The 27263-nt window shown below is 34.1% G+C and overlaps 1 protein-coding gene across 2 annotated transcripts; it reads left to right on the top strand.

Annotated features, from left to right (window-relative positions):
- Positions 1-817: 817 nt before the first annotated feature.
- Positions 818-27263, top strand: SEC8 (subunit of exocyst complex 8). 2 transcript variants are annotated; one of them, XM_047322655.2, is made up of 27 exons: positions 818-934; positions 1715-1828; positions 6997-7209; positions 7978-8151; positions 8876-8977; positions 12064-12173; positions 12457-12630; positions 13112-13274; positions 13371-13477; positions 14358-14665; positions 14760-14923; positions 16115-16230; positions 17062-17132; positions 18123-18250; positions 18345-18394; positions 20014-20114; positions 20449-20561; positions 20759-20866; positions 22230-22427; positions 22534-22619; positions 25005-25182; positions 25280-25357; positions 25982-26083; positions 26206-26280; positions 26438-26533; positions 26621-26670; positions 26740-27263. In XM_047322655.2, exons 2-27 carry the CDS (start codon positions 1787-1789, stop codon positions 26825-26827), a joined length of 3195 nt encoding a protein of 1064 aa, XP_047178611.2. In that variant the 5' UTR covers positions 818-934; positions 1715-1786; the 3' UTR covers positions 26828-27263. The 2 variants fall into 2 exon arrangements, with proteins under 2 accessions (XP_047178611.2, XP_087953602.1); XM_088097476.1 differs by having other exon boundaries at positions 878-964.

The raw sequence follows: 27263 nt of genomic DNA, 5'->3' as shown, positions 1-27263 counted from the left end.
TTTCACTTTTTTTAACTCTATTATTCGTTATTTTCTTGTAATAATATTTGCCAAAGTAAGATAAAAACAAGAGTTCATTAAGTTATTGTATTATTTAATATTTAATGTATATTAAAAAGTCTCTTACATAATACATGTTATCTTATAACTAAGGTCAATAAGACAATATTAAGAAAAGATTCAAAAGTTAAATAATTGATGCGATGTTTTATTATAATATAATGTTTGTAAACTTTATTATAGTTAATATTGTTTTTAAAAATTCTGAAGAAAAAACAATTGAATAGTGTTTGTTTATTTTACTTAATAATAATACCTTTTACCTTAATTTATTTTTAGTCCTTAAAATTTAAAATGACTTTGATCTCTTTTATTTTTTTTTTAATTTTTTTTTTTGTAAAAAGGTATTTTTAGTTTCATAAATTTGAAAAACAATGGTATACATTTGTAAGGTTAAAATAAGTTTCCAAAGACTTTTAGCTGATAATATGTTAGAGGAACTAAAAGTTGTATTTTTTAATTTGAGAGGTTACAATTTTTTTTAAATATCATTGAAATACTTTTATTAAAAACTTCTTTTTCCTCCAAAAAAATTTTATGTTGAATTTCATCCCTCCAAATAGTTTTGTATATTTTTAGTCATCCAAATTTTAATATGTTGTTTTATTGTTAGAATAGTATTGATGTAATATAAAATGTCACATTATAACACATGTAGAGTATTTAAAAAATATCAATTTTCTTTATTATTAACACAAAATAAAACACAAACAAATACTAGTCATAGATAAAAAATAATATTAATACCAGTCAATCATATTAATTCACCTTTGCTTTCCGTAGGCTTAGTGTTTGTTTCTCACGCGCCCTCCACCCTCCCTCCGTCGTCATCACTCTGAATTGTTCGTCTCTGATTCATTCCTTCAGCTGGCAGGTTCGATTCACAAAACCTTCGATTCACCGCGTACGCTCAATCTCGATTTCGAGCTTCATTTTCCGATGATTTTTCAACTCTTAATGTGTATTCCGAATTGTTGCTACCGTGTTTTTCCTGGGTTTTTTTCACTCTGAATTGTCAAATGCTTTTGTGTTATCGCACCGCGTAGTCTGTTTCGTGTGAGTGAATTGCTAAAGAGCTCAACTGAAGTGTTCGTGTGAGCCGAAAATCAGGGATCTGCCTCTGTTCATAGTTGTTGAATCGTGTTTTTGGTGTTTTAGTTAACATCGCCACAGAAATGATAATAAGGATGCGTAATTGTACGTTTGTTGTTTGGCTCTTTCAATGCTGTGCTGGATTAAGTTTATTTGGAGTTTGCTGCCTATTGAATTTTAATAATTGTCTGAAACTGCACTGAAAATAAATATGTTTACTTAAGAACGGAAATCTGTTGCTGTGTTTTCTGGCTGTTGCAGAATGACGGGGAGAGTTGTCATTATATTGTGCATATATCATTTTCGGTCAAAAGTTTCCGATTTTGCTATTCCAGTTTTTAAACTATGTTTTGTTGTCTAGAGACTAGTGCGCAAGTTGAAGTGTTGTTTTTAATATTACACAAGTTTGCTTAAGAATTTTCACGGTTCGTTTCCAGTTAAAGTCTAGCGAATTCTTATTTTAGTGCAATTGTGTGTTTTTGGTAGATGGTACCTGACTTTTATGTTAAAGCAATATTAACTTTTCTTTTTATTTGTTTTAATTTATATTCACGCATTTCAGTTAAAGTTGTGGGTTTGCTGGAACAAGTTAATCCCATACCTTCATGGTGTGTGGTGACACTGAAGACTCGACATGGGAATTTTTGATGAGTTACCTTTGCCTTCAGATAAAGATGTAAGTGTCACCCTCTTTTGATTTATGCTGCAGATAATATTTCCTTGTGCCGTTTTAATTACATAATTAGGAGATTTAATTGCATTCCTTAATTAGAAGGATTAATAGGCTGACAATATATTTTTGATTTAATATACAGGACCATTGGTCGTGAATTATAGGGATAGATTGTGTTTATCATATATTTGGGTTTTCTGTCATTAAGTTTTCTGTATTCTATTTAAGAGCAATCGCTCATTTTTTAATATTAATCAGAAACAACTTTTCTTTGAATATCAACACTCTAAAATCCTTGGGAGCCTGTGTGATATTGCACAGCTTGGAATGCTGCAAAACCACACCCCTTTCTTTTTTACGCTGTATTCATCTGTGAAGCCTACATTGCTGTAATACCACAACCGTTTCTTTATTCCACTGTATTCCTTCTACGCCTGTATTTCCACACTTCAAACCTCAAAAATGTCCAATACTCAGAGAACCCTTAAGCAGTCAGAGAATTTGGGTATTGTTGAACTGCAAATTATTCAACTAAGGCTTAGGCTTAATGGGAAAAATGACTAAAATGGTCTCACTTTGTCCAAACCTTTTAATTTCAATGACAACCCTCCATAGTCTTTAGATCCCAAATTTGCAGCTTAGGACGAGGCAAATGCGGTTGTACCATCATAGTTGTGGAATGCCATGACAACAGAGGTGAGTGATGGTTACATGTTTATGAAGACAACTAAGGAGATATGGGATAACTGTAAAGAAAATTACTCCAAAGTTGGTGATGCTGCCCAAATCTATAATACAAAACAAGAGGATTACTTATTCAAGGAGTATGCCCATACACTACAAATTTGTGGCAGGAGTTAGACCATTATGAGCTATTTGAAGCAAAATGTAATGAAGATGTTGACCTACTCAAATGCTACATGGAGAACGACAAAATCTACAAGTTCCTGACACAATTAAACGATGAGTTTGACCTTGTTAGAATCTAGGGAAGGACTTATCCTCACTCAATGAGACAGTGGCTGTGTTTCAGGCAAAAGAAGTCTGTAGAGGAGTAATGTTAGAACCCCAATCAACTGACTTTTCAACCTTGCTTGTACAAAACAAGGGGAAGAAAGTTGGACAAGGGCAGATCACTCCATTTGAAAATGAAGTAGGAGGAATAGATATAGCTGAAGGGGATAATAAAGTCTCCCTTTGGTGTACTTATTGTAAGAAGTCGCAACACACTCAAAACAAATCCTGGAAACTTCATGGGAAGCCTCTAATCCAAATCAAAATTGGACACCTAAAGGAAATCAATGCGGAGGATATACTAAAGTTCATATGTCATAAATAGGCTCAGTTGAAGGCAATTATTCATAACCTACAACAGGTTAACACAAAGGAGATTATGAAATTAAAGGGGTTGTTGGACACGTTAATAAAACTTTCAAACTTAGGCAATTGCTCCTTAGCATTTGCAGGTAATATTCCTTACTCCCATGCAACACATTAAATTCCTATAAAGGTGTCAAGCTAGTTGATTTTGGAGCCACAGACCACATGACTCAATCATCTACTGGGTTTATATCTTATAGACCTTGTTCAAGCAATAGAAAAATTGTACTTGGAAATGGAACTTTCGTTATAATTGCTAGAAAAGAAGATAATATGATAAACTAGAATCTAATTTGGAAGGATGTTTTACATGTGCCCAAATTATTTGCTAATTTGACTTCTGTAACAAGCTTACAATGGATTTACATTGTTTGGTGTTTTTTAATCCTACAACCTGACAATTTCAGGATTAGGAAATGGGTAAGATGATCGGACTTGTTAAGGAAGACAATAAATTCTACCTTCCAGAGTATGCACAACACTAAGAGTCAACTTCCTTTGTATTTGTTGTGAGAAATCACTCTCTCTATTAAAGAAAAAACCTGATTTTACTATCTCTATTTAGGTCACCCATCATTCAGTACCCCAAAAATTATATTTCCTAGTTTATTTCAACAAGTTGACATACAAATGTTTCATTATGATATTTGGGAATTTGCAAAACATAAGCAAGTTGTATTTCCCTTTATTAATAAAAGAATGGTTGTTCCCTTTCCATTAACACATAGTGATGTGTGAGGGCCATCTAGTATTCCCAATTTGTTTGGGGCTTGTTGGTTTGCTTATTTATTGATGATTGCACTTGAGTAATCATGGGCATTTCTCTTGAAACAAGAAAGTGAAGTGATCCAAGTTTTCAAAAACTTCATTCAAATGATTAAAAATAAGTTTGAGACAACCATTAGAACAGTCCATTTAGATAATGCCAAAGAGTGGGTGGAAAAATGATAAATTGGGCACCTTATAAATGTAACTCAAGCTTCTCTTCTCCATAAAAATGTCCCAAAACAATATTGGGGAGAACTTGATTTTACTGCTAGCTATTTGGTCAATCATTTACCCACCAAAAGACTAAAGAATCACACTTAAGAGAAAACCATCTCATTATCTCAAAATTAAGTTCCACTAATACTCTACTATCTATTGAGTTTAATACGTCACCAACTACTGAGTCTTGTCCTATTCCTTTTCCTATTTATTCTCCTTTTCTGTCAAGTCTAAAGATAATTGGAGAACAAACTCAGAGTGTTACCCATCCATTGCAAGTATACTCACGAAGGAGAAATCCTGTTATTCAATCACCTCAAGTCTCTGAGTCTAACCTACACCTTAAATAATGACATTAATGAAGAACAAAATATGCTAGGTGTTGAAGTTCAGGATCTTCAAGTTGCAGTAAGGAAAGATGTTAAAACATGACTATGTACTCTTAAGCCAAGGTCCCCATTGTCACATTTTGCATCTTATGACATTATCGAGTAATTACAAAAGCTTTCTTAGTCATCTAAATATTGTCACCATTCCAAAATTCGTGGATGAGGCATTGAGTAGTAACGACAGGGAAAATGCTATGAAAGTTGAAATGATTGCTCTAGGAAAGAACAATACTTGGGAGTTGGTGGATCTACCTTAAAGGAAAAATCTTGTTGGATATAGGTGGTATTCACTGCTAAGTACAAGGAAGATGAGACATTAGAAAGGTATAAGGCAAGGTTAGTAGCTAAAGGATATACTCATATATGAGATTACCTATCTTGAAACCTTTTCACCTATTAAGACCTGAAGATTGATTGGAAGAAGCCTATGAGACTATAACAAGTCAGCAATAAATATTGCTCATAGTCCAAGGGAACATGATGAACTAAGCATTTTGAAATAGATAGACACTTCACGAAAGAGAAATTAGATAATGGAACAATATGTTCACCATTATATCCTCGGAAAATCAACTCGCAGATGTATTGACAAAAGGTTTAAGTGATGCTAAATTTTAGTCTATTGTTGGAAAGTTAAGAATGAATGGCATCCACTCACCAACTTGAGGGGAGTATCAAAATCCCTTGTACTATGCTGTAGATATTATTTCCTTGTGCTATATTAATTACATACTTAGGAGATTTAGTTACAATTCATAATAAGGATGATTAATAGACTGATAATATGTTTTTTATTTAATGTACAAGATCATTGATCATGAATTAGGATTTTCCGGTATTAAGTTTTTTTGTAAAGAGCAATTGCTCTTCATTGAATATTATGAGAAACCACTTTCCGGACTGTAAGCCTTACTTTGTTCCTTTTGAGATTTTGATTCATGATTAGATTAGCGACCTTCTTGACTAAGGGATTTTCTGCTAGTGATTCAATAAATGTATTGCTTGTAGATGGCAATAACAGTTGTGCAAGCTGTGGGAAATTTTCACTTGTTTGGTGTGGTACCCAAGTTTAGCTTGAACAAAATTACTGTGTTCTATGATAAGTCCTTGCATTGCAAAGGCAGAAGGAAGAGGAATTTTCGGGTGTATTCAATTTATTTCTTCTGGCTTTTGACAAAACACAACAACCAATTTCTTGAAGTCTCTTTTCCCTTTTCCCAAGTTTAAGCAGCTCCAAAACAATAGAGAAGTAAAACAATCTGGTCCATGACATTTTCTCATTTCATGCTTAAAAGAACCTTTCTAAGGTATTTCAAACCAATGGGTTCTGTCTTAAGAAATTGAATAACATTATATAAATGGTCTTCACTGTGCCTGCATTGTTTTTTTCTCTAGCTAGTTGGCTCTTAGTCCTGTGAATCATATGGTGTCATAAATTCTTTCAACTCTTGTTTCACATTTTATGTCATTATTATAGAAAATTTCCATGATGATGTACTTCATTACATTTAAAGTTCTAATGCTTTAGGAGAAGATAATGTCTGCAATCAAAATAAAAGTTCCCTTGGGCATTGCTGAAATCTTCCTTAATTGTGGCCTATTAGATTTGAGTGCTAGTGTCCTGGAAAAGGCTACCTATGAAGGGACTGGCCAAATAGGCTTGGTGAAAGCATTGTAGTATGCAGCCAACCGGATATGTACTCTTATGAGGTTGAAATCCCATTGACTAAAGATAAGATCTAAGTAATGCTTTTAAAACTTGTCTAATCCTCACCTTACAAGTTGGTATTGTGAGATGGAGTTTAGCCGTGATCTTAATAGTAAGAGGCATCATGTAATGTAACACTGCTGTGATGCAAAAGAATAAGGTCATAATTGGTTTCAATCAGTGCAAGACATTTTAGTTTGGCTCTGGATATTTATCTCAGATTTATGTTACATGCCTGCTTTTGGTTTCTTTAAGATTCAGGGATGGATAATGTATTATATTCTATGAAGATTTATGTGTCAGGGTCATTGTTTTAACATTATATTCCCCCTCTGGTCCTCTGATATTTGTCTTCTTTGCATTGCCATCTCTTAAAATTTCTATTTTTCTTGAAATCCTTCTGATAGAGAAGCTTTGGAAGTAAAACCCCTGCTCATTTGCTTGACACTGTTAATTGCTCTTCTTTGGCCAATAGTGATTTGGAATTTGGACTTCTCTAAAAGGCCTTTTCCTGCAAATTCTCTTTTCTGTTTCTAACTTTATTCATAGTAAAGATGTCTTGACTGTAAACTTATAAACTATGAATCTAAATTATTTTTTTTTGAATCTTTTGTTATGTACTTACGGTATTTATTCTGTACCGACTCATGCTTACACTGTATACTTATTCTTGGTAATCTGAGTCTCAATCCTTCATTTGAATGCAGTATTTGAGAGAAGACCTCTTGAGGATAGATGAATGTTGGATTGCTGCTCGTTTTGATTCACTACCTCATGTTGTTCACATTTTGACATCGAAAGACCGTGATGCTGCCGCCCAATTTTTGAAGGAGCAAAGTGATATCATTGAAGATGTTGTGGATGAAGTAGTACATTCCTACCATAGTGGCTTCAACAGAGCTATCCAAAACTATTCCCAGGTTTCTTTAGATTTTGTTTTCTGTGATCACTTCAAATATACATTGAACTATGGACAACTGGGTCATTTGTCATTGAAAGTCCCGGGTGTATGATTATATGTATGTATCGATCCTGCCACAGACTATAGTTTTTCTCTCAATATTAGGTTCATATCATTGTCAGAACAGCTGCTGCTTTATTCAATTTTCAAAGATTTTTCAGGTTCTTTGTTTCTCAAAAGTTTGTTATAAGACAAGAGAATATATTTTTTAATTATCAATGTAACCTGTTTTTTACATGGCGGTATTAGCTTCATTTCAAGCATTTTGTGGGTCATAATTTGTTGTTTTTAATTCGATTGCTTATGTTTACTGTTATTTTTAGAAAATATTATATAGCATTACATTTTTCTTTTTCCTGTCTTGTTTATGACCATTTAATCTATTTTTTTTTATTGATTCTGTGTAATTACAATCTTAAGACACTTTCTTTTTGTGATCTGGAATGCAAGGTTAAAAAATGAGAAACAAGAAAAAATCTTAACAAGGATTTCTTGTATCTTAAGAATTTAAAGTTGAGAAGGAGTTATAGACGTAAATAAAATGAAGGACATTTTATTAATACAATAATTGAAACTATTTTTTGTTCTTAAATTTTCTTTTTCATGAACTTGAAACACTTTGAATGGTAACCGGATTTCTTCAGCTGAATTAGAATGATAGCTGAATTATAACTAGTAGCCCATCATTCTGAATTTCTGTTTGATAAATATTTTTGTTTATCTCCAGATCTTGAAGCTCTTCAGTGAATCCACTGAAAGTATATCTGTCTTAAGAGTAGATTTGGCAGAGGCAAAGAAGCGTCTAAGTGCCCGCAATAAGCAATTGCATCAACTATGGTATCGATCAGTCACACTGCGACATATAATATCGTTGTTGGATCAAATTGAAGACATAGCTAAGGTCTATTCTTTATTGTAGACATTCTGATCCAATTGTGACTTTGGTCAGTTTATGAGATTAAGGGAATCCCATTCCATTGTTTAAACTTATGCTTGCTTGATCAGATTCTACATGCCCTGAGTTGGAGTTGTTTGAGCTACTTACGCAGTTTATGCTTTGAAATAAAACATTTGCATTTTGGTACATGTATAATATGTTCCTTTAACTGCAAAATAATAAGTTATTATTATATAGACCATCATTTTTTTGTCCAAATTTTTTAGTGATTTTCAATTGTCAATGAACCACTTGACCCTAAAATTTAATTCCTTAAGAGAACAGTATTTGCTTGCTTTAACCATGACAAAAGAATCACGTGTAAGCAAATTGGTACTGAAACAGATAAAATAGAGGCTAATGCCTAACACTTATGTTACTAAAACATAGTATTACTTTGTGTTGAAATTTTAATTATTAGTCTTATGATAACAGAGGATTTGAGACATTTGTTCAACTGTGTTCTGATACTGTATCAACTACGTTCATGATCTGAATGTTCAGGCCATGAAGAGTCAATAGTATCTGTTTAAAAAGTATCCAATGACAGTAAATTATTTGTCATTTTCATTTGTAGATTTTAGTGTTTTCATTTGATAATAATTTCACGCATGCTTTCTTTTCAATTGCTCTGTTTGAAATTATTGGTTTCATAGAGGGTTTTTGATTCTGAAGCTCTAAGATGCAGGTTCCAGCTCGCATTGAGAAACTCATTTCAGAGAAGCAATTTTATGCTGCTGTTCAATTGCATGTGCAATCAGTGTTGATGCTTGAGCGAGGTCTCCAAAATGTAAGATCTTAACTTACTACCATTATCTAGAGGACTGCTACAGTTCTATTTTTATGAATCTTGTATTTGTGTTTTTGTTAAAAGAAGATTTTTACGATTTAGAGCAAAGGGTATGTACTTAAAGCCAACAATAAATAATGATCCAGAGAGACTTAAGGCCTATTTGTTTTGGGATATTTTTTTAATTTATTGTTGTTACAAACGTGTCACCTATTTTTTTTCTGATTTCAAATATAGGTACAAGAAATGATGAAACAGGAGATGGAAACAAATTTCTTAAACTGAGCATGCCTTAATAAATACAAATCTATAACAAAGGCATCACAACTCTCTGCATATAAGAAATTAATTTTCCCTTAAAACAAACATTACTGTGAGAAAAACAATAGAGCAATAATAATGATAATTACAAATACTAACATATGAAAGGGAATCAGAAAAATGTTTTTGGGTAATTTGATTAGAAGTGCAGTTACTCCTAAATAGAATTCAAATGGTCTAGTGAAGAAATTACTAAACTACAGCATATACAGTTAATTCCTAAAATTAGGGGTTTATGGTTCCTATAGAAAACTAGTCTGGCCTGATCTCTTAATTATAGTATTTGTTGTTTGTTGGATATTAAATGCAGTACTGAAAGTTGTTGGTAGGATTTTAAATTAGTAGAAGCATGGTTATTAAACTCCAGAGTTAACTTGTTAATTCGAACAAGTTTACGTTCTTAATCATGGCTTCTGCATCAACTCGGAACCAAACTCGTTTTTCAAGTGAACTTGGTAGAATTGGATGTAGACTCAATTCACTCGGGCAAACTCGCAAGTTTGGAACAATTTGGCGAGTTTGATGAGGAAAAAAAACATTAAACGAAAATGGTCATTTGGAGTGCATTTGTGTTGAAAACTCTCTGGGATTAGGGTTTGAGTGTTTTCTAATTCAACTCCTTCTTCATTCCTTCTTCTGAAGCACTCTCCATCGTGCATTTGTTGGACCCTCTCTTGTCATGTTGCTTGTCATCATAGTTGCTTGCTATCACTCGGTTAGGTCGGATGTGGGAGCTTGCGGTTGTGGGTGCTCGTGTTCATGGGTGCTCATGTCTGCGGTCTGTGACCTTCCTATGCTGCCTTCCTTCTGCGCGTAAAGTTGTTGCTCGTAAGGTTGCTGCGCTGGTAATTTAGGGAGTAATGGAAGATGAAATTTGTAAGGAAGGGTTTCTTCTAGCTCTTGGGCCTCAAAATCTTTGGGCTCAGTTTGTATTATATTAAATTTTGAATATGATATGTAAACTTAATAAAATTTATTATAAAAAATAGTTAAAAAATATTTAAAAATACAATAAAATCAACTAATAAAAATATTAATGATATTTCACTAAAAAATAAAATAATTTATAATCTCATATAACAATATATTATATTATTTATAAATATTTTAATACTTTTTTTATCTAAAGTAAACTTTTACTAGTTTACGAGTCAAGTTTACAATTCGAATTTATCGGATTCCCATGAACTTACGATCCGAGTTTACCGGACTCGCACGAGTTTACATAAATTTTCGAGTTTAACAACCTTGAGTAGAAGTTGTTTGAAGATTCTAGAGATATCTTGTAATTATTACTTTAGAGTTTGAGTTCTCTATATATAGAAGTGGATGTACTATTTTGAATCAATTGAATAAAAATCTTCTTTCTTTTATATTAATTCTTTCTAGTTGGTATCAAAGCTCCTAGTCTTGGGAGCCCTGATTCCACATTTCTTCTTTATTGTCTTGGTTGTAGTTCCTTTTAGATTTGCTGAAATGCACCCATTTCCTTTAAATATTGGGATTGCCTGAAGTGTACCCAACTTGTGGTTCTTTCTGATCTTGCATCGAACCTTCATCAAACCTTCACTAGAGTCGTTGTTGGACTTTCATTAGACCTTCATCAGACCTTCGTTAGAGTCTCGCGGGACCTTCTCTGAATAAAGGCCAATATCAAAGACTTGTTGGGAAGCTCACTTACTTAGCTCACACTAGACTAGATATAGCCTATGTTATGAGTGTCGTTAGTCAGTTCATGCATGATCCAAAAGAGAGACATTTACAAGCAGTAAACAAAATCCTTCAATATTTGAAGACAAGTCCAGGAAGGGAATTATTGTTCAAGAGAAATGAAAAATTAAAAATGGAAGTGTATACTAATGCAGATTATGTAAGGTTTGTCATCGATAACAAATCCACCTCAGGATATTGCATGTTCTTGGGTGGAAATTTTGTGACTTGGAGAAGTAAAATGTCATTGCAAGGTCTAGTGCAGAGACTGAATTATGAGCTATGACACAAAGGGTGTGTGTATGGATGAGAATTATTCTAAATGATCTCAAGGTGGCATGTGAAGAACCCATGATCCTTTATTGTGATAATAAGTCAACTATTAGCATTGCTTACAATCCAATTTAGCATGATAGGACCAAACATAGAGATAGATCGACACTTTATTAAAGAGAAATTAGATAATGGCCTTGTCACTACTTTCTACGTTCCATGTGGATTTCAGTTAGCATATTTGTTTACAAAAGGTCTTCCTACTGAGCAATTGCATGATCTCACATGCAAACTGGAAATGATTGATATCCATTCACCAACTTGAAGGAGAGTGTTGTTAATTGGATATTAAATGCAGTACTGAAAGTTGTTGGTGGGATATTAAACTAGTAGTTGTTAAAAGTTGTTTGAAGATTCTAGAGATCTCTTGTAATTATTACTTCAGAGTTTGAGTTCTCTATATATAGAAGTGGATGTACTGTTTTGAATCCATTGAATAAAAATATTCTTTCTTTTATATTAATTTTTTCTAGTGTATTTAATTCTGTCCATGCAAGGAAGTATTCTATTCAGGTCTATCCTGCCAAAGGGCAAGGTTAAAGCCTTTTAACAATTCCATTTGTTTAGTTTGTATTGAACTTTCCACCAAATGTAACTATTCTACAACTCTTTTTTTTTTTCGTTTTTTCACATTATTTATATTTTCCAACTTATTTAACTGTCTTTGTAAACATTTCCATATGCTTTTTGTGTGTCATAATTATGATTTATGGGTGGCTTAGGTTGGAGCACTTCAAGATGTCCGTTCTGAGTTAACGAAGTTACGTGGAGTTCTCTTTTATAAAATTTTAGAGGATTTGAATGCCCATTTGTACAATAAGGGTGAATATAGGTATTTGCTTTATCCATCTAATGACTAGCTTTAAGCATCATATCTGTTGCATATTTCTTGACATGCTATTCTCATGTAGACTCCAGAGCTCTATTTTCTCTTTAGCTACTTTCTCCTATATGTTGTTTGCGTGTTTGTGTTGAAACATTTGGATGTCAAGAATGATCAAGTACAACAAAAATTTTCACTGACCGAATAGTTTGAAATATATATTTTCAAGTTTTAAGATGTGTGATTTATTTATTTTGTTAAGTTAAATGTATTTGAAATGCTATTTGTTCAGTGTTGCTGGCTCAACTTTGTTAGAGAATGATGACGAAGTACCAACCACCACTGCTACTGCCCTTGCTGCACATAATTCACAATCACTGTCTCGAAGAACAAGATCATTCAAAGGTGACAGTCGGAATAGTCTCCAGACTGATGGATCTTATAGGACAGGATCAGTGGCAGGAGGGTAATTGAATTTATCAGTATTTGTGCTATTTTTCTACTTATTCTGTACTACATTAATCATGTTACTGATTTCCTATTGGTGCATTATGTTTTTTTATTATTGTACCTTTCGCTGTTGATGGCAAATATTTCTTTCATGGTACAAAGATGAATTTTATGACGTTCCTGTCACTTTGTTGTATTTTGTGTGCAGTACATGATGAGAGTTATTGGTAATGTTATTTTTCATATTATTTTGGTATACTGGTTATACTATTCCATGCTATCTATGATAGTGTGATTTGGTACATTATCACTTCTTTTCCTCTCGTAATCTGAGGTTGATGTAATTTTCTGTTTTCTTAATGTGTACTTTGAATGGAGTTGTCTTCACTAATATTAATTATAGCATATAATATTAGTTTAGGAAGATATTCTGGCAATTGTGTATGTTTCTATGTATTTTGGGATTTACGTTACTGAATACATCAAATGTATTTCAGTTCCTTCGATGGTCATGATGAGACATATTCAAATGAGGAAGGTACCTTAGATGGGAATATGACAGGAATGAGAATTAATGGAAGTGATGTACCAAAGGATTCCAATAATGCTCTTCGTCAAATGCCAACATGGCTCTCAAATTCGACACCTGATGAATTTCTTGTATGAGTGACGTAATTGTATTGAATTCACAAATGATTCTTGAAGTCTGGTGACTTCTACTCTCATGAACTGATGTTTTGAGCTTCTTGTGCATAGGAAACAATTAGAAAGAGTGATGCTCCGCTTCATGTGAAGTATCTTCAGACCATGGTCGAGTGCCTTTGCATGCTTGGCAAAGTTGCAGCTGCTGGAGCTATTATATGGTTTGTTATCTTGGCAATTTATTATTCTCATTTGAGAACACTCTTATCCAAAGGCATTTCCTACTTTCGTGTTTATTTTTTGTAACTGAATTTCATTATTACAATTTTAAAGATTTCGAAATGCTTTTTTAAATTAAGTTCCTTTTCAAACTAACTTGCACACTTGTATTGATAACATGATCTCTTCTCTCCATCTGAATTTATATCTTATGTGTTCAATCATCAAAAACCGTTTCTGCAATTTTATTTCCCAATTATACTATTTAAAAACCAGCAATCCATTGCTATTTTTTTTAAAGCTTTATTGTAATATCAATTTTCTTTTTATCCCTTTTATTCTAATATCATACTTTATAGATGCTGGTACCCTCCGAATTCAAAGAAAGTTATGTGAATTTTTCAGCTGTCAGTCGTTTATATTTTCTTAAATAGCAGTGAATCTAAAATTCTAAGTTTCTAAAGTTATCCTTTGCTTTTGGTGAATAACTGTTTTACATTATGCTCAACGTAAATGGTAATGTCCAGTTCTAGTGTTTGCAAGTCTAAGAATGCTGTCACTAAATGAAGATACATGTTTGATATTGTGCAATAGTCTGCAGATGTACAGAAGGATGTTAGGTTCAATCCTGATTGGTACTTGTGGGGTTTCTTTCCTTTGTGTATGTATTCTAAGCTAGTTCTAGTGGTTTGTTTTGGTACAAACCTGAAATTCAAATGCAAATCACCCTTTTGGCAAAAAAGAACTACATACTGGTGATCTAATTATTATTATTATGTCTTTGAGTGTGTGCAACTGTGTACGTCTCACCTTATTTTATTATTACCCTTTTTGGTATATTTGCTTAGTTGGTGTATATGTGCTTGTTTTATTCTATACCAGCCAAAGATTGCGGCCAACAATTCACGAGATAATTACATCAAAGATTAAAGCTCATGCAGAGTTTCTGAATTCATCAAGGTCTAGCATTGGTCATGGTTCCCACGCTGGAACAGGTAATCTGCACTTCATAAAAGGTCAACTGGAAAGTTTTCAGCTGCCAAAACAGAAGCCTAAGAATGGAATATCTAGCAGTGGGACTCTGTTGGCTGTGAGCCCCGTCTCGCCTCTTATGGCTCCTGGTGGGAAAGCACAGGTTACTGCTAAGGAGCTTCTTGATTCAATTTTGGATTCTGTTGTCCGATTATTTGGTGAGACTCGATAATATTACATACTATTTTCCTTTCTATGTTGATTATACATTATTAAAATTTTAATTTTTCAATCTCATGTTTCACTCTTTAGAGAATCATGTCATTGTTGGGGAGCTTTTAGAAGCAAAAGCCAGTCAGCATGCTGACATAAACACGCCAAAATCAGTGCCAGTGGATATAAGTTGGAACCCTGATTCTGAAGCATCTCAAGCCACTGGAGGTTACAGCATTGGTTTTTCCCTGACGGTGTTACAGGTAGTCTATGTGAGCACAATATAGTTGCAAGATATTTGTTAATAGAATTTAAAATTTAAATAAATATACAATTTAGTATGACTAGACATGGTTGTTGCCTTGGTCTAAGTTACAGACCCTGCTCAACGTATAATATGTAGGATATAATGATTATTGGATGGTCAATTGAAATTTAAGTTCTTTTATAAATTCTCTCAAAATAAATCAGACATTGTCAGTGACCATTTTCTTTAAAAGATTATGCTGATAAGTGATAGCAGATGAATGATTTTCTTTTTAAAATACCCCCTTTTTGCAAGAGCCTTTGAGCTTGAAGTATGGACAATGCACAAGGCACACTCAGGAGCTTACCTTGAATCTAATTAGAGCTGCAAGGATTGAATTGTTGACTACTTGTTGCTGAGGCTTGGTCACTTTGCATCCACTTCAGTAACCAATTTTGTTAATACTTAAATGCTTAGGGCCTATTTGGATTGGGAAAATGTTTTCTATTTTCCCTAATAATTATGAAAATATCCCCTTGTATAGTAATTGCTGTTTTCACCATTTCCTGTCCACTATCTTTGAAATAGGAAACAAAGTAAAAACAAAAGTGACATTTTTGTCATTAATGGAAATAAAATAAAATATAATCCATTTTCTCAAAATAAACGGGCCCTTAGCTTTTTAGTTAAAGGCTTAATATGAATGGTTTTATGTCTAACAAATTCATAGGTGGACTTATATGTTAGTTGGGGAGTGTCAACTGTTAAGACACTAAGAAAATATTATGCATCCAGGTGGTTTTCGGTGTACACACACATATAATCATACAGTGTTCCCTTTTAACCCCTCATGCTATTAGATTAGTATTAAAGCATGAAGTTTTTTTGTGGCTGCAATGTGGCTCCTATAGATTGTGTTGTGCTATCATGTTATTCTTGATCATTTGACCAAATCGCATTAAGTTTCTGCTTCATCGGTTAATGGCAAAGGGTGACCTAATTTATATGATAACAATAGGATATGTGATGTGGATAATTCGTATCCTTTGTTGGTTTGTTCCATCTCATCATTTTGTGACAGAGACACGAAAGGTTTCTGTTTAAGTTCATGGCAAAGGGGGCCTAAGTAATGAGACTGACAGGACCTACATTATCTTATTTTTTATTTATACTTTCCTCTTATATTCCTTCACTCATGTTTTTATAGAGTGAATGCCAACAACTTATATGTGAAATTCTACGGGCCACTCCTGAAGCTGCATCTGCTGATGCTGCTGTTCAAACAGCTAGGCTTGCAAGCAAAGTTCCTTCCAAAGATAAAAGGCAAGTGAATTGAATTTATATTGTCCTTTAACAGAAATCTTTGTTCAATTCAAATTTGTTATTTATTTTGAATTATTTTTTAGGGTCATTTGAGTGGATGAGCCCTAGTGCAGTGGTATGTTTGCAGCCTTGTGACTTGGGGGTCACGGGTTTTAAATCCTGGAAACAACCTCTTTGCTTGTGGGAATAGGGCAGCAAACATTTACCTTCCTCCCCCGAACTCATCATTAGGGAACCTTTACCACCTGGCTTCTGTTTTTTATTTTATACAGGTCCTTTTGTCACATAAGTTCCCAGAACCTTAGAATAAAAAAGTTGAGAAAAATCTACCAATACGGCATAAGAAGTAAAAGGATAATAAATAAAACTACAAGCAAACTTTCAGTGCAGAAAACTATTTTTGGGATCCTCTATTACTCTTCTAATTAAGGAGCACATGGTTTGCAACTCAAATAAGTTATTTCTTGTCTCATAATAGTTCATTTTGTCCCTTTCCCTTTAACGCACACACACACACACATTTTAAGCAATTCTGTGAAGAGAAAAAATTTACCTCAGAACAGTAACCAAACATTCGATAAAACTTCTCCTAGAAATTGATTTTCAAGTTACTAAAGTTCCCCACGAGAATAAAACTTCATCAGAAATTAACATATTATTCCTCTGAGATAAATAAGCACATGCATTTATAAAATTTCCTAAGAATCCTATTCTTGGGACAATAAAGTGTTTTTGTTTGTATTTAAATGAAAGATTCCATGTACAAAACAAACTTCACCTTGATCAAATTTGTATGATGTACTTATTAATTATCATTTCTTATTGTTACAGGGATGGATCAGAAGATGGTCTTACCTTTGCATTTCGCTTTACTGATGCTACAATATCCATTCCTAACCAGGGTATGATAAATCTCAAGTTTAGAAGAAAATAATTTTATTTAGTCTCATTACATACATTAATTGGATAAATTTGGAAATGAGCACTGCCTATTATAGGAAACAAATCCCCAAAATTTAGCACCAGTGAACAGTGGGTTCACCAGGCAGGCGAGGATTGACCCTAACTTTGATACCATGTTGAAATAAAGGAGAAAAGGGAATAGGATGAATCCTCTTATATGCATGGAGCACATAGGGTTATGCATTTATAAATAGGAAAATACAAAGAGATGGGCCTAAGCTCATTACATCTAACAACTTTAATAACAAAAGTATAGTAAACTGAATGGGGAATATCTAACAATATGCTAGTAATAAAATCAAGATATAACCAATATATAGAATTAAAAATAATAAGACTCAATCTAAAACTTCATCAAATATCTCAACACTCCACCTCAGGCTAGTGAATGAGTTTTCTCTATTCCCATATAATTCTCTCAAAGTTACTGTTGTTTGACCCCCTTGGTGAGTATGTCAGTAGGCTGTCCTTGAGTAGACACATGGGATGCAAATGAAGCCACTGTCAAGCTTTTCTCTGATAAAATGTTTGTCCACTTCAATGTATTTAGTTCTATAATGTTATATAGGGTTGTGAGCTATGCTGATTGGAGATTTATTGTCACAATATAACCTCATAGGTACTTTATTTTTAAGTCTTCCAATATAATCTTTCAGCCATAACAATTCACATATTCCTTGACCCATTGCTTCAAATTCTGCTCGACACTAGATCTAGCTACCACACTTTGTTTTTCACTCTTCCAAGTTCACACTTTGTTTTTCACTCTTCCAACTTGCAGTTTATAATCTAGTGACAAGTCATTGTCTCTAAAACAGGTTTATGTCATATGATATATACTGATGTTTTTCTTTATCATTTACTTGTTTTTTAAGCTGCTAATCTCTTCTTTTTTTCAACATTTGTGGCGTGGTTGCAATAATATTCAGGAGTTGATCTTGTACGCCAAGGGTGGAATAGGAAGGGTCCCAATGTCCAAGAAGGTTATGGTTCAGCAGCTGTTTTGCCTGAGGAAGGCATTTATCTAGCCGCATCCATATACCGACCTGTGCTTCAGGTGTTACATATTTGATTTTCTATAGTCGTGTAAAGTTTTGATCACATTCCTTAGAATGTTTGTTCCTGACTGGGTTATTGACTTTGCTGTGCAGTTCACTGATAAAATTGCTTCAATGCTGCCAACAAAGTATTCCCAACTTGGGTGAGCTAAAAAATGTTGTAGTCTGTGAAAGATATGATTTTATTTGATTTCATCAAATAGGGAAATTCTTAGGAAATATTTCTCATTATTAATTGTTGATTTTATTCATTTTTACTGTATTTCTTCATAATAAATAAATAAGAATACTCTTGTATGTACACAACACATAATTACAAAATGTCCTGTCTATGGTATAGAGCATTATCTCATTGACCTATGTTGCCACGAATTAAATTTAGGCCATGACTAGACGCACTGGCTCTAACTTTGTTACTCTGAACATTTTCTCTCGGGTAAAGAATACCCACTTCAACATTTTTTGCTCGCCAAGCAGCCACTGCGTTCTTCGAGCATATTTTCCTCTTTAGTAGCTGTCATGTCCTCCGAGAACTTTTCTCCACAACAATCAATGCACCATCTGAGTATTTTTCCTCCCCAAGAGCCATTGCACTGTCAGAGCACTTCTACTCTCCAACAACTGCTGCACTCTTGGAGCATTTTTTCTCTCCAACAGCCACTACACTCAAGGTTTCTGAACATTTTTCCTTTTCGGCAACCATGCCCTCTGAACATTTTTGCACTCAAACATCTGCCGACCCTCTGAGCATTTTTTCTCTCCAATAGCCACCACACCCTCAAAGCATTTATTGTCTTTAGAAGTTGTTACACCTTCTAAACATCTCCGACTGTCGTGCCCTCCTAGCAGTTTTTCTCTTCAGTAGCAGCCACATCCTCCAAGCATCTTTTGCTCTTCAACAACAGTAGACTGAGCTTTTTAGCTCTTCGACAGTTATCGTGTCCTATAAGCATTTTTTCTTCTGGCAGTTATCAATATATAAACAGTTGATGTTTCCATATATGCACCATTTGTTATGCCTGTAAACATAATATTGTCCATCAAAGTAAGCTGCTGCTCAAAGAGGAGTTGGATTCATTACTTTAAATCATTTTCTTTCCTATTCTTGAATTGTTATAAACATAAATGTATTGATCAAGTATGTCTTGAAGACATTGTTGGCCATCTTTTTTTCTCTTTCTTCCCTTACCCTATATGATTCTGATAGCAATTTTTAGAGGTACAGGTATACAGAATGTCCATTATAATTGATTTCCAGAAGCTCCTACAGTTTGAAAGTTAGGCAGCAAGTATGGAACTCTGCAGACTTGGTTATAGAAGCTCTAATACTGTTAAAAATAATAGTTTATGTAGCATGCTCTGAATAATGTGAGATTGGATTCATTTGGCGTGTGTAAAACCTAAAGCTCTGAGACCTTTTTATTTGTTGTAAGACTCAGGCTAAATACTAATGTAACTCTATTAATACAAGCCCTACCTAACTAATCCAATAATAGAATTTTAACCCTAATCATCCAATAACTTCTAACCCTAGTCAAAGTAAGGAAATAGAATGAAATTTAAAGCTACTCCTCCGATTGCTTCTTAATTAGTTTGCTGTTAAATTTTGCATCTTGTTTTAGCGTACCATGCTTAATGTATCTTTACTGTATATTCTCTATTTGATTTTGAATGACAATAATGCTTCTTTTCAAGCTCAAATTTTGTTGCTATATAACTTATTAATGTTAATTGGTGGTGCTGTCCACTTTGTGAATTACAGAAATGATGGTTTGCTAGCTTTTGTGGAGAACTTTCTGAAGGACCACTTTTTACCAACTATGTTTGTGGACTACCGAAAAGGCGTACAGCAAGCCATATCAAGCAAGTCTTTATACTATTCTGACTGTTGATTTTGTATCCGTTATTGTGAGCACTATGCTTGGCTCCTAATTTTGTCTACTGTGCATCTTAGTTATTTTTTTGAAACATCTAAATTGTAGTGTCAATTTGTAGTTTGCTTTGCCTGATATGCTGTCACACTTTATTCGGTTTATAGACATGTTATTAGAAATTAAAATAAATCATGCATTAGAAAATAATTCTTATTTTATGATAAAAAATATGGAATGGGCGTTCGGCAGAGAGATTAGTATATGCCCTCAGATTTCTCCACCATAAGTTTGTATTAAGATTTGATCTCTACATTTAAACATAGGTCCAGCTGCATTTCGTCCAAGGGCACATGTGGCTACTGCTTACACTCCTTCAATTGAAAAGGGTCGCCCTGTGTTACAAGGACTATTGACTATAGATCACTTGACAAAGGAGGTAAATTTTAACTTGGATAGTAATCTTACAAAAATGTGATGTTTTATTCTTCTATATTAGCTGAGAAGATGATATGATACCTAGTCTTGTAGTTTCTGAATTAGCACATTATTTCATTATGCATGATGATTTGTTTTCCAACTGATGGTTATAGAAAATGGATGTGTTCCCTGACTTTTTCATCTAATTTATTGTAGGTGCTTGGCTGGGCACAAGCAATGCCCAAGTTTGCTAATGATCTAGTGAAGTATGTGCAAACTTTTCTGGAGAGGACTTATGAAAGATGTAGAACTGCATACATGGAGGTATTTTTTTTTTTGCCTTTTTGGATAAAAAACCTTGAATGGAATTGCCCAAATATGAAGGATATTTGATCTGCTTAAGGAATATAAACAAAAACAGAGAATACAGTCACAAACAGAAGCATTATTAGAAATATGCCAAACCCTCATGTACCACGCAAAGTCACCTTTTTGAAACATCTGTTAAAATGAAATGTTACTTTATTATTATTTCTTTTGTATGTATCCAGCTTTAGGGTTAGGTTAAGGCAGTGCCTTACCTTTGTTTTGTAACTCAAACCAATACAAGCACATCATTGTAGGTTGAATACTTTTTTTTCTCCTCTTCTCTTTATTCAAGTTGGTCTTAGAGCGGGTACAGTCTCACTTTGTCTTCTCCTTCATTGTCTTTGGCAATATTTGTCGGTGTCACTGTCATCAACATCAACATTGCTGCAATTCTCCATTGTTGTCACCGCTTCCCTCCACTGTCATTCCATTCTAAGAAGTCAAGGTTAGGTGCACCGCAAGGAAGGACCCAACCCCAATGGTCACACTACCAACCAATCCCCAGTGTGCCATCAACATTGATCTTACCAGTTTTTGGCACGTGTCATCCTTGCACCGCCTTCTTGTTGCCAAAATCACTTTGCAACACCATTGTCTATCTCATTAACATCTTCTACCTCTTTTTCTGACCTTCTCTATCTTGGAGTGTTTTGGTGTTGAGACGCATTCCCCCTCTCACAATCTTAGGTTCTACTCCTTCCTTTTCTGTTACCCGTACCATTACAAGTGCAAAGCTCAACTAGAAGAATTATTTGTGCTTGTATGCTGTTAGGATATTTATCCTATTTTATCATCATTATATTGTGTCAAGGGTTACCTTATTTATCATGATTATATTGTGTTAAGGGTTACCCTATTTATCATGATTATATTGTGTCTAGGATTACCCTATTTATCATGATTATATTGTGTCTAGGGTTACCCTATTTATCATGTACTTTTGTATCAATTTATTCTTATAAATAGAAGATTGTGAGAGGGATCAATCAAGCCCTCTAGAATTATTTTACAATTTAATTCTCAAGTTATGCTAACGTCCTAAATTTGGGATGAATCTAACATAACCTCAAGCTAGCTCACGAGGAGAGGATTGACCCAATCTTTATAGCTCTGCATTGTTCATTCTGTAATTTATGCAGGGTCTCAAAAATCCCCATAAAATTTATGGCCCAATCCTTTCCCTAAACAATTGTCTTGTTAGGCCACCCAATAGCTTAAGCATTTGGCTAAGTTGATAATTGAAATATCTATAAATAGTTGTTTACTCTAGCATGGTGGCCTTCACTTTTTTCCAACATTTTAATCAATTATATTACAGGCTGTTCTTGAGAAGCAGAGTTATATGCTTATTGGGAGGCATGATATTGACAAACTGATGAGACTCGACTCATCAAGTGCTTATTTACCAAATCTGCTCGGTCAGTTTAATGTGGAAAGTAATTCATCTGATGCTGAAACAGTTGAGGCTGAATCAGAACTAAGTGAATTACTGTTAAATTTGCGTCCTATTAAGCAGGTTTGATTTTCTCTGTCTATACTAAAATTATTGTGCTTCCTTGTTGATATAGTTTTCTTCCTATTTATTATGCTTTTGTAGTAATGTCTGTTATATTTTTTTCCAGGAAAACCTGATCCATGATGACAACAAACTTATTTTGTTGGCATCCCTTAGTGACTCATTGGAGTATGTTGCAGACTCTATTGAAAGGTGGATTTTCTACATGTTTTGCAATTTAGATAGTTTTAATTGCATATTGAACTATTGTGTATAAAGTAGGTATAATTTTCAGTCGAGGGAAAGAAAGTGTGGATCCCCCCAGCAGCTAAGAACCCTTGCTCCTTATTATCTAATGTGAAACTTCTTGTGATAACCTCCGCTGGGTGTGATTTTTTCCCTTGGATCTAGCTAGGTTTGTACTTGGGAGTGACTCTATAACCTGTGAACCTCTGACCTGTGTGCTTCTCTGATTTGATTCAACAGTGTCCGAGGTTTGTCAGAGATGTCTTAGACTAATATAGGAAATTCTTATGTATCGAGTTACAATCTCATGTTTTATATCTCTAAATTCCAACTTCAACTCAATAAAATTGTATGTGTTGGAAGTCTCACATTGACTAAAAATAAGGTCCATTTAGAGTATGAGTAGGTGCAAACTCACCTTACAAGTTGATTTTGTATGATTGAGGTAGACTTAAAGTTCACTTCTTAACATGGTATCAAAGTCAGGTTAGTCTTCGTGGGGTCGTGGTTAGCTTAAAGGGGAAGTGTCAATGTGGAGAGACTCACACTTGAGGAGATTGTTGGAAATTCAAGTGAGTCTAACTCCAACATTGAGTAAAAATGAGAAAATTGAACACCATATAAGGATGAAGATCCATAAACTCATTGCCGTAAGGTTTTGGGTTGGAGGTGGTATCAATTCCTTATGTGTGGGTTGAGTTCATGTCTCATTGGTGTTGTATCTCCATGGTAATCCTCTCTCAAAAGACCCATCAGGGGTATATTGTTGGCAAATTCAAGTGAGTCTAAGTTCCACATTAAGTAAAAATGATAAAGTTGAGTTCCATATAAGGATGAAGACCCATAAACCCATTGTCTTAAGGTTTTGGGTTGAGTTTGGCTTATGTCTCATTGGTGTTATATCTTAGGTAATCTTCTCTCGAAAGACCCACTATATTGTTGGGAAATCAAGTGTAAGTCAAAGTCTCACGTTGAGTAAAAATGAGAAAGTTAAATACCATATAAGGATGAAGACCTATAAACCCATTACCTTAAGGTTTTGGGTTGGGCTCATGTCTCATTGGTGTTGTATCTCTCTAGTAATCCTCTCTCGAAAGACCCACCAGAGTCAGGTTTGAGTCTATCCTAGTGAACTTTGTTGTTTGTTGAGTCTATTGTTTCAATTAGACTATCCATTAATGTTGAGTCTTACGCTCGAAATGTATATGTCTTGATGTGAGGGAGGTGTGTTGGAAGTTTCACATCGGTTAGAGATAAGATCAATTTAGAGTATATTAGTGGGTGTAAACCTCATTTTACAATGTATGGAATTGGATTAGGTTTAAAGTTCATTTTTTAACCGAATGTAATTACATCAAAAGTATTTTGGAGATGCATTAATTTTCAGAATGATTATGTCTTCTGTATTTATGAGACTGAGGTATGGTTTTTATTAGTGGGGAGTCTTCTCTTCGACTTTGTATAATTGATTATTGGGTTGCATCAAGGAAAGCAACTTTTTCTTTAGTTTGGTCTTTACAGCTAAAGATACTACAATCATTATGAATCAAATGTTTACCTCATTAAATTTGAGACATTTCTTCACTTGTCTGTCCTCTATGGTGTTTGACATACCTTACAGTAATAAGGTGGCAGCATTGTGTTCAATTTTTGTTTGCTGGTTTTCTCCTTTTATTTTTTTTTTGTTTAGACATATTGCCCTCTTCTGATAGCTCTTATTCTTATATCGTATACTACACTTTCCTTTCTGATGGGAAAAATGGATTATGACTGTTGAAATAGGTTTTATTTAATTGTCTTCTTTGCCAAGATAAGAGTTACTGAATGTGAGATTTTAAGCTGATATTCATACTCTTAATATTTATAGTCGTAATCAATGTAACACATTCAGAGTACTTTCTGAAAGAATACCCCATACGCTGAGCCACAACTTAGCGAGAAATGGGGACAAAGAGTTTGATGTAACAACCTGGTCTGGGCAGGTAGGGCAGGGCAGAAGATTGAGTTAGGAGTATGATGAAAGGAAAAAGAAGGGAAGGGTAATATGAAACTGAGTATGGAGACCTGGGAGGGTGAGACCAAGGCATCTTGAATGCCATAGAACAGTCTATATTTCTTTTCAAATTTCCATTCAATATTTCCTTTGTATATTCATGTTGCTGGTACTGTATTGCACCTATATCATGTTTGAATCATATAATATAATACCATTTTATTTCCTTGATGAGAAGTGTGAGATGGGTTTTTTTACTAGTTTCACAAATGAGGGAAATTCAGCATCGTTTGCTCAAAGATCCCTCCAAATATTTAGAGCATTATTTGTGGTGTTTAAATTCTTTGTTAAATTTGCAGGCTTGGACAGACAACTCAGAGAGCACTAATTCATGGAGGAAAAGACCATCACAGTCGTTCAGACAGTGCTCCTCCAAAGAGTCTAGCTTCATTTGCTCAAGATTATAGGAAACTGGCAATTGATTGCCTCAAGGTTTTACGTATAGAGATGCAATTGGAGACAATATTCCATATGCAGGTTTGTCATTTGCAAGTTTATTTGTCCCTGTTGTGAAACGAATAATAATTTGATAGTCGATAATGTCAACACTTCTGAGCATCAATATTTTGAGCAGGAAATGGCAAATACAGAATACTTGGATGACCAAGATGCTGAAGAGCCGGATGACTTCATCATTTCGCTCACTTCACAGGTGTGTCTTTCGATCATTGTGTGTTGTTTTTATCTTATGAAGATTCTTAGATGGATTCTGGGAGTGACATGGAAGTGAACAGCTGGTCATTCCAAGAATAAAGTAATGGTGCAAGACAACATGGTTTCTCTTATTTCTCAGTTTCTGCAGACTGGAGATGATTTATGATTATCCTGTTTTATGATTATCCTGTTTTATGCTTAATGAATTATTCAAATTGATCAAAGTTAAGGATAATTACAATTGATGAAATTAGTTAAATTTTTTCATTAGCATGAAATCAACCAAAGTCAGATTTATGAGGCAAATCAATTAAACATTATTTGCCCCTGGATGATTCAAAATCAAGAAAAGCAGGATAAGGTCCTGGAGCAATAGTTTTTAAATGCTACGAAGTAATGCGGTGTAAATTTATAATTAAGCTCGTAAAATTTATGGTAAGTTCATTGCGCTAAAATTTGGACATGAAAGTTATAGCCTTGTCGGTATATGGTATTGGAAATTGAGTGTTTATTCTGTATACACAAAAGGTTTTGCCTTGCCGTGATTTGAGTTTTGAGGCTTGTAAACTCCATATCCCATTGATTCCTTCCTTAAAATGGAAATTGTTAATGGAATACGCAGATAACTCGAAGAGATGAGGAAATAGCTCCTTTTATTTCAAATGTAAAGCGGAATTACTTATTTGGTGGAATTTGTGGGGTTGCCGCAAATGCATTTCTTAAGGTATGATACTTTTTACAGTTTATTCCTTAATGTTTGGATTTGGAGTTGATTTTCAGTATAATCAGTTTTATCACTTCCTTTCTTTCACTGCTTATGATAGAGTTCTCTTCTTTACTTATTAGGCTTTGGCGGATATGAAATCAATAAATCTTTTTGGCGTTCAGCAAATTTGTCGAAACGCTATTGCATTGGAACAGGTAACTAAAGTTTCTCGGTGATGTATATATGGCCTGTTGCATATAACTAAATTTTCAAGTATATGAGACTGTACATTCAGATAGAATTAAAACTTAGGTAAATGTAAAAAACACGAACGAAATTTGAAAGCCATAAAATTTTTGGATGATGGTACAGGCACTGGCAGCTATTCCATCCATAAATAGTGAAGCAGTGCAACAAAGATTGGATCGAGTCCGCACCTACTATGAACTATTGAACATGCCATTTGAGGCAAGTCAACATAACTAATGACTCCACGTTGGTTCGATTTTTTTTTTCATGTCATCTTATTTATTAGTATTCCTATTTCTGTTACAGGCCTTGGTTGCCTTCATCACAGAACATATGCACTTGTTCACCCGCGCTGAGTAAGTTTTATGCAAATTTTACTTGTTAATACACTTCTATGGAATTCTATTGACACAATATTTCTACAGGTATAGCAACCTTCTTAACGTTCAGGTTCCAGGACGGGAAATTCCTCCTGATGCACAGGATCGAGTATCTGAAATATTATCCACGTAGAAAGTTCTCTTTCGCTTCTATTCCAGAATTTTTGGACTGTTGGGGGGTCCTCACATCAATTATATTTCTCATTCATATTTATGAAAATGCTGATGCAACAAACCGATGCCGATCTTACAACAACTTACATAGTAGACTACCAGTGAAAAGTGGTTTTGATTGCAATTCCTTTCTTCCCATCAATTGTTTGTGATGTAATGGTGATTTCAATTTTGGTTGCCGCTGCTTTCCTTTTGGGTTACTCGCTAGCTCGCTCTCTATTTTTTGGGTCTTGAGTTTGGGTGTGAAGAGCATTTAATTCAAGTCAATATTATGAACAACCTGAAAATCACTTGTATATTTTCATGCTAAATATATTGTATAATTACTTTCTATCGTGTGCCCTGTTTTATTGTAAATAAAGTTTTGTCGAGGAGAGACGTCCTCTTTATAATTT

This window comes from Vigna umbellata, chromosome 8 (genome assembly GCF_029865625.1).
Source record: "Vigna umbellata cultivar VRB3 chromosome 8, Vumbellata_1.0, whole genome shotgun sequence".
Lineage (NCBI taxonomy): Eukaryota > Viridiplantae > Streptophyta > Magnoliopsida > Fabales > Fabaceae > Vigna > Vigna umbellata.
This window is presented reverse-complemented; position numbering and strand designations above follow the sequence as displayed.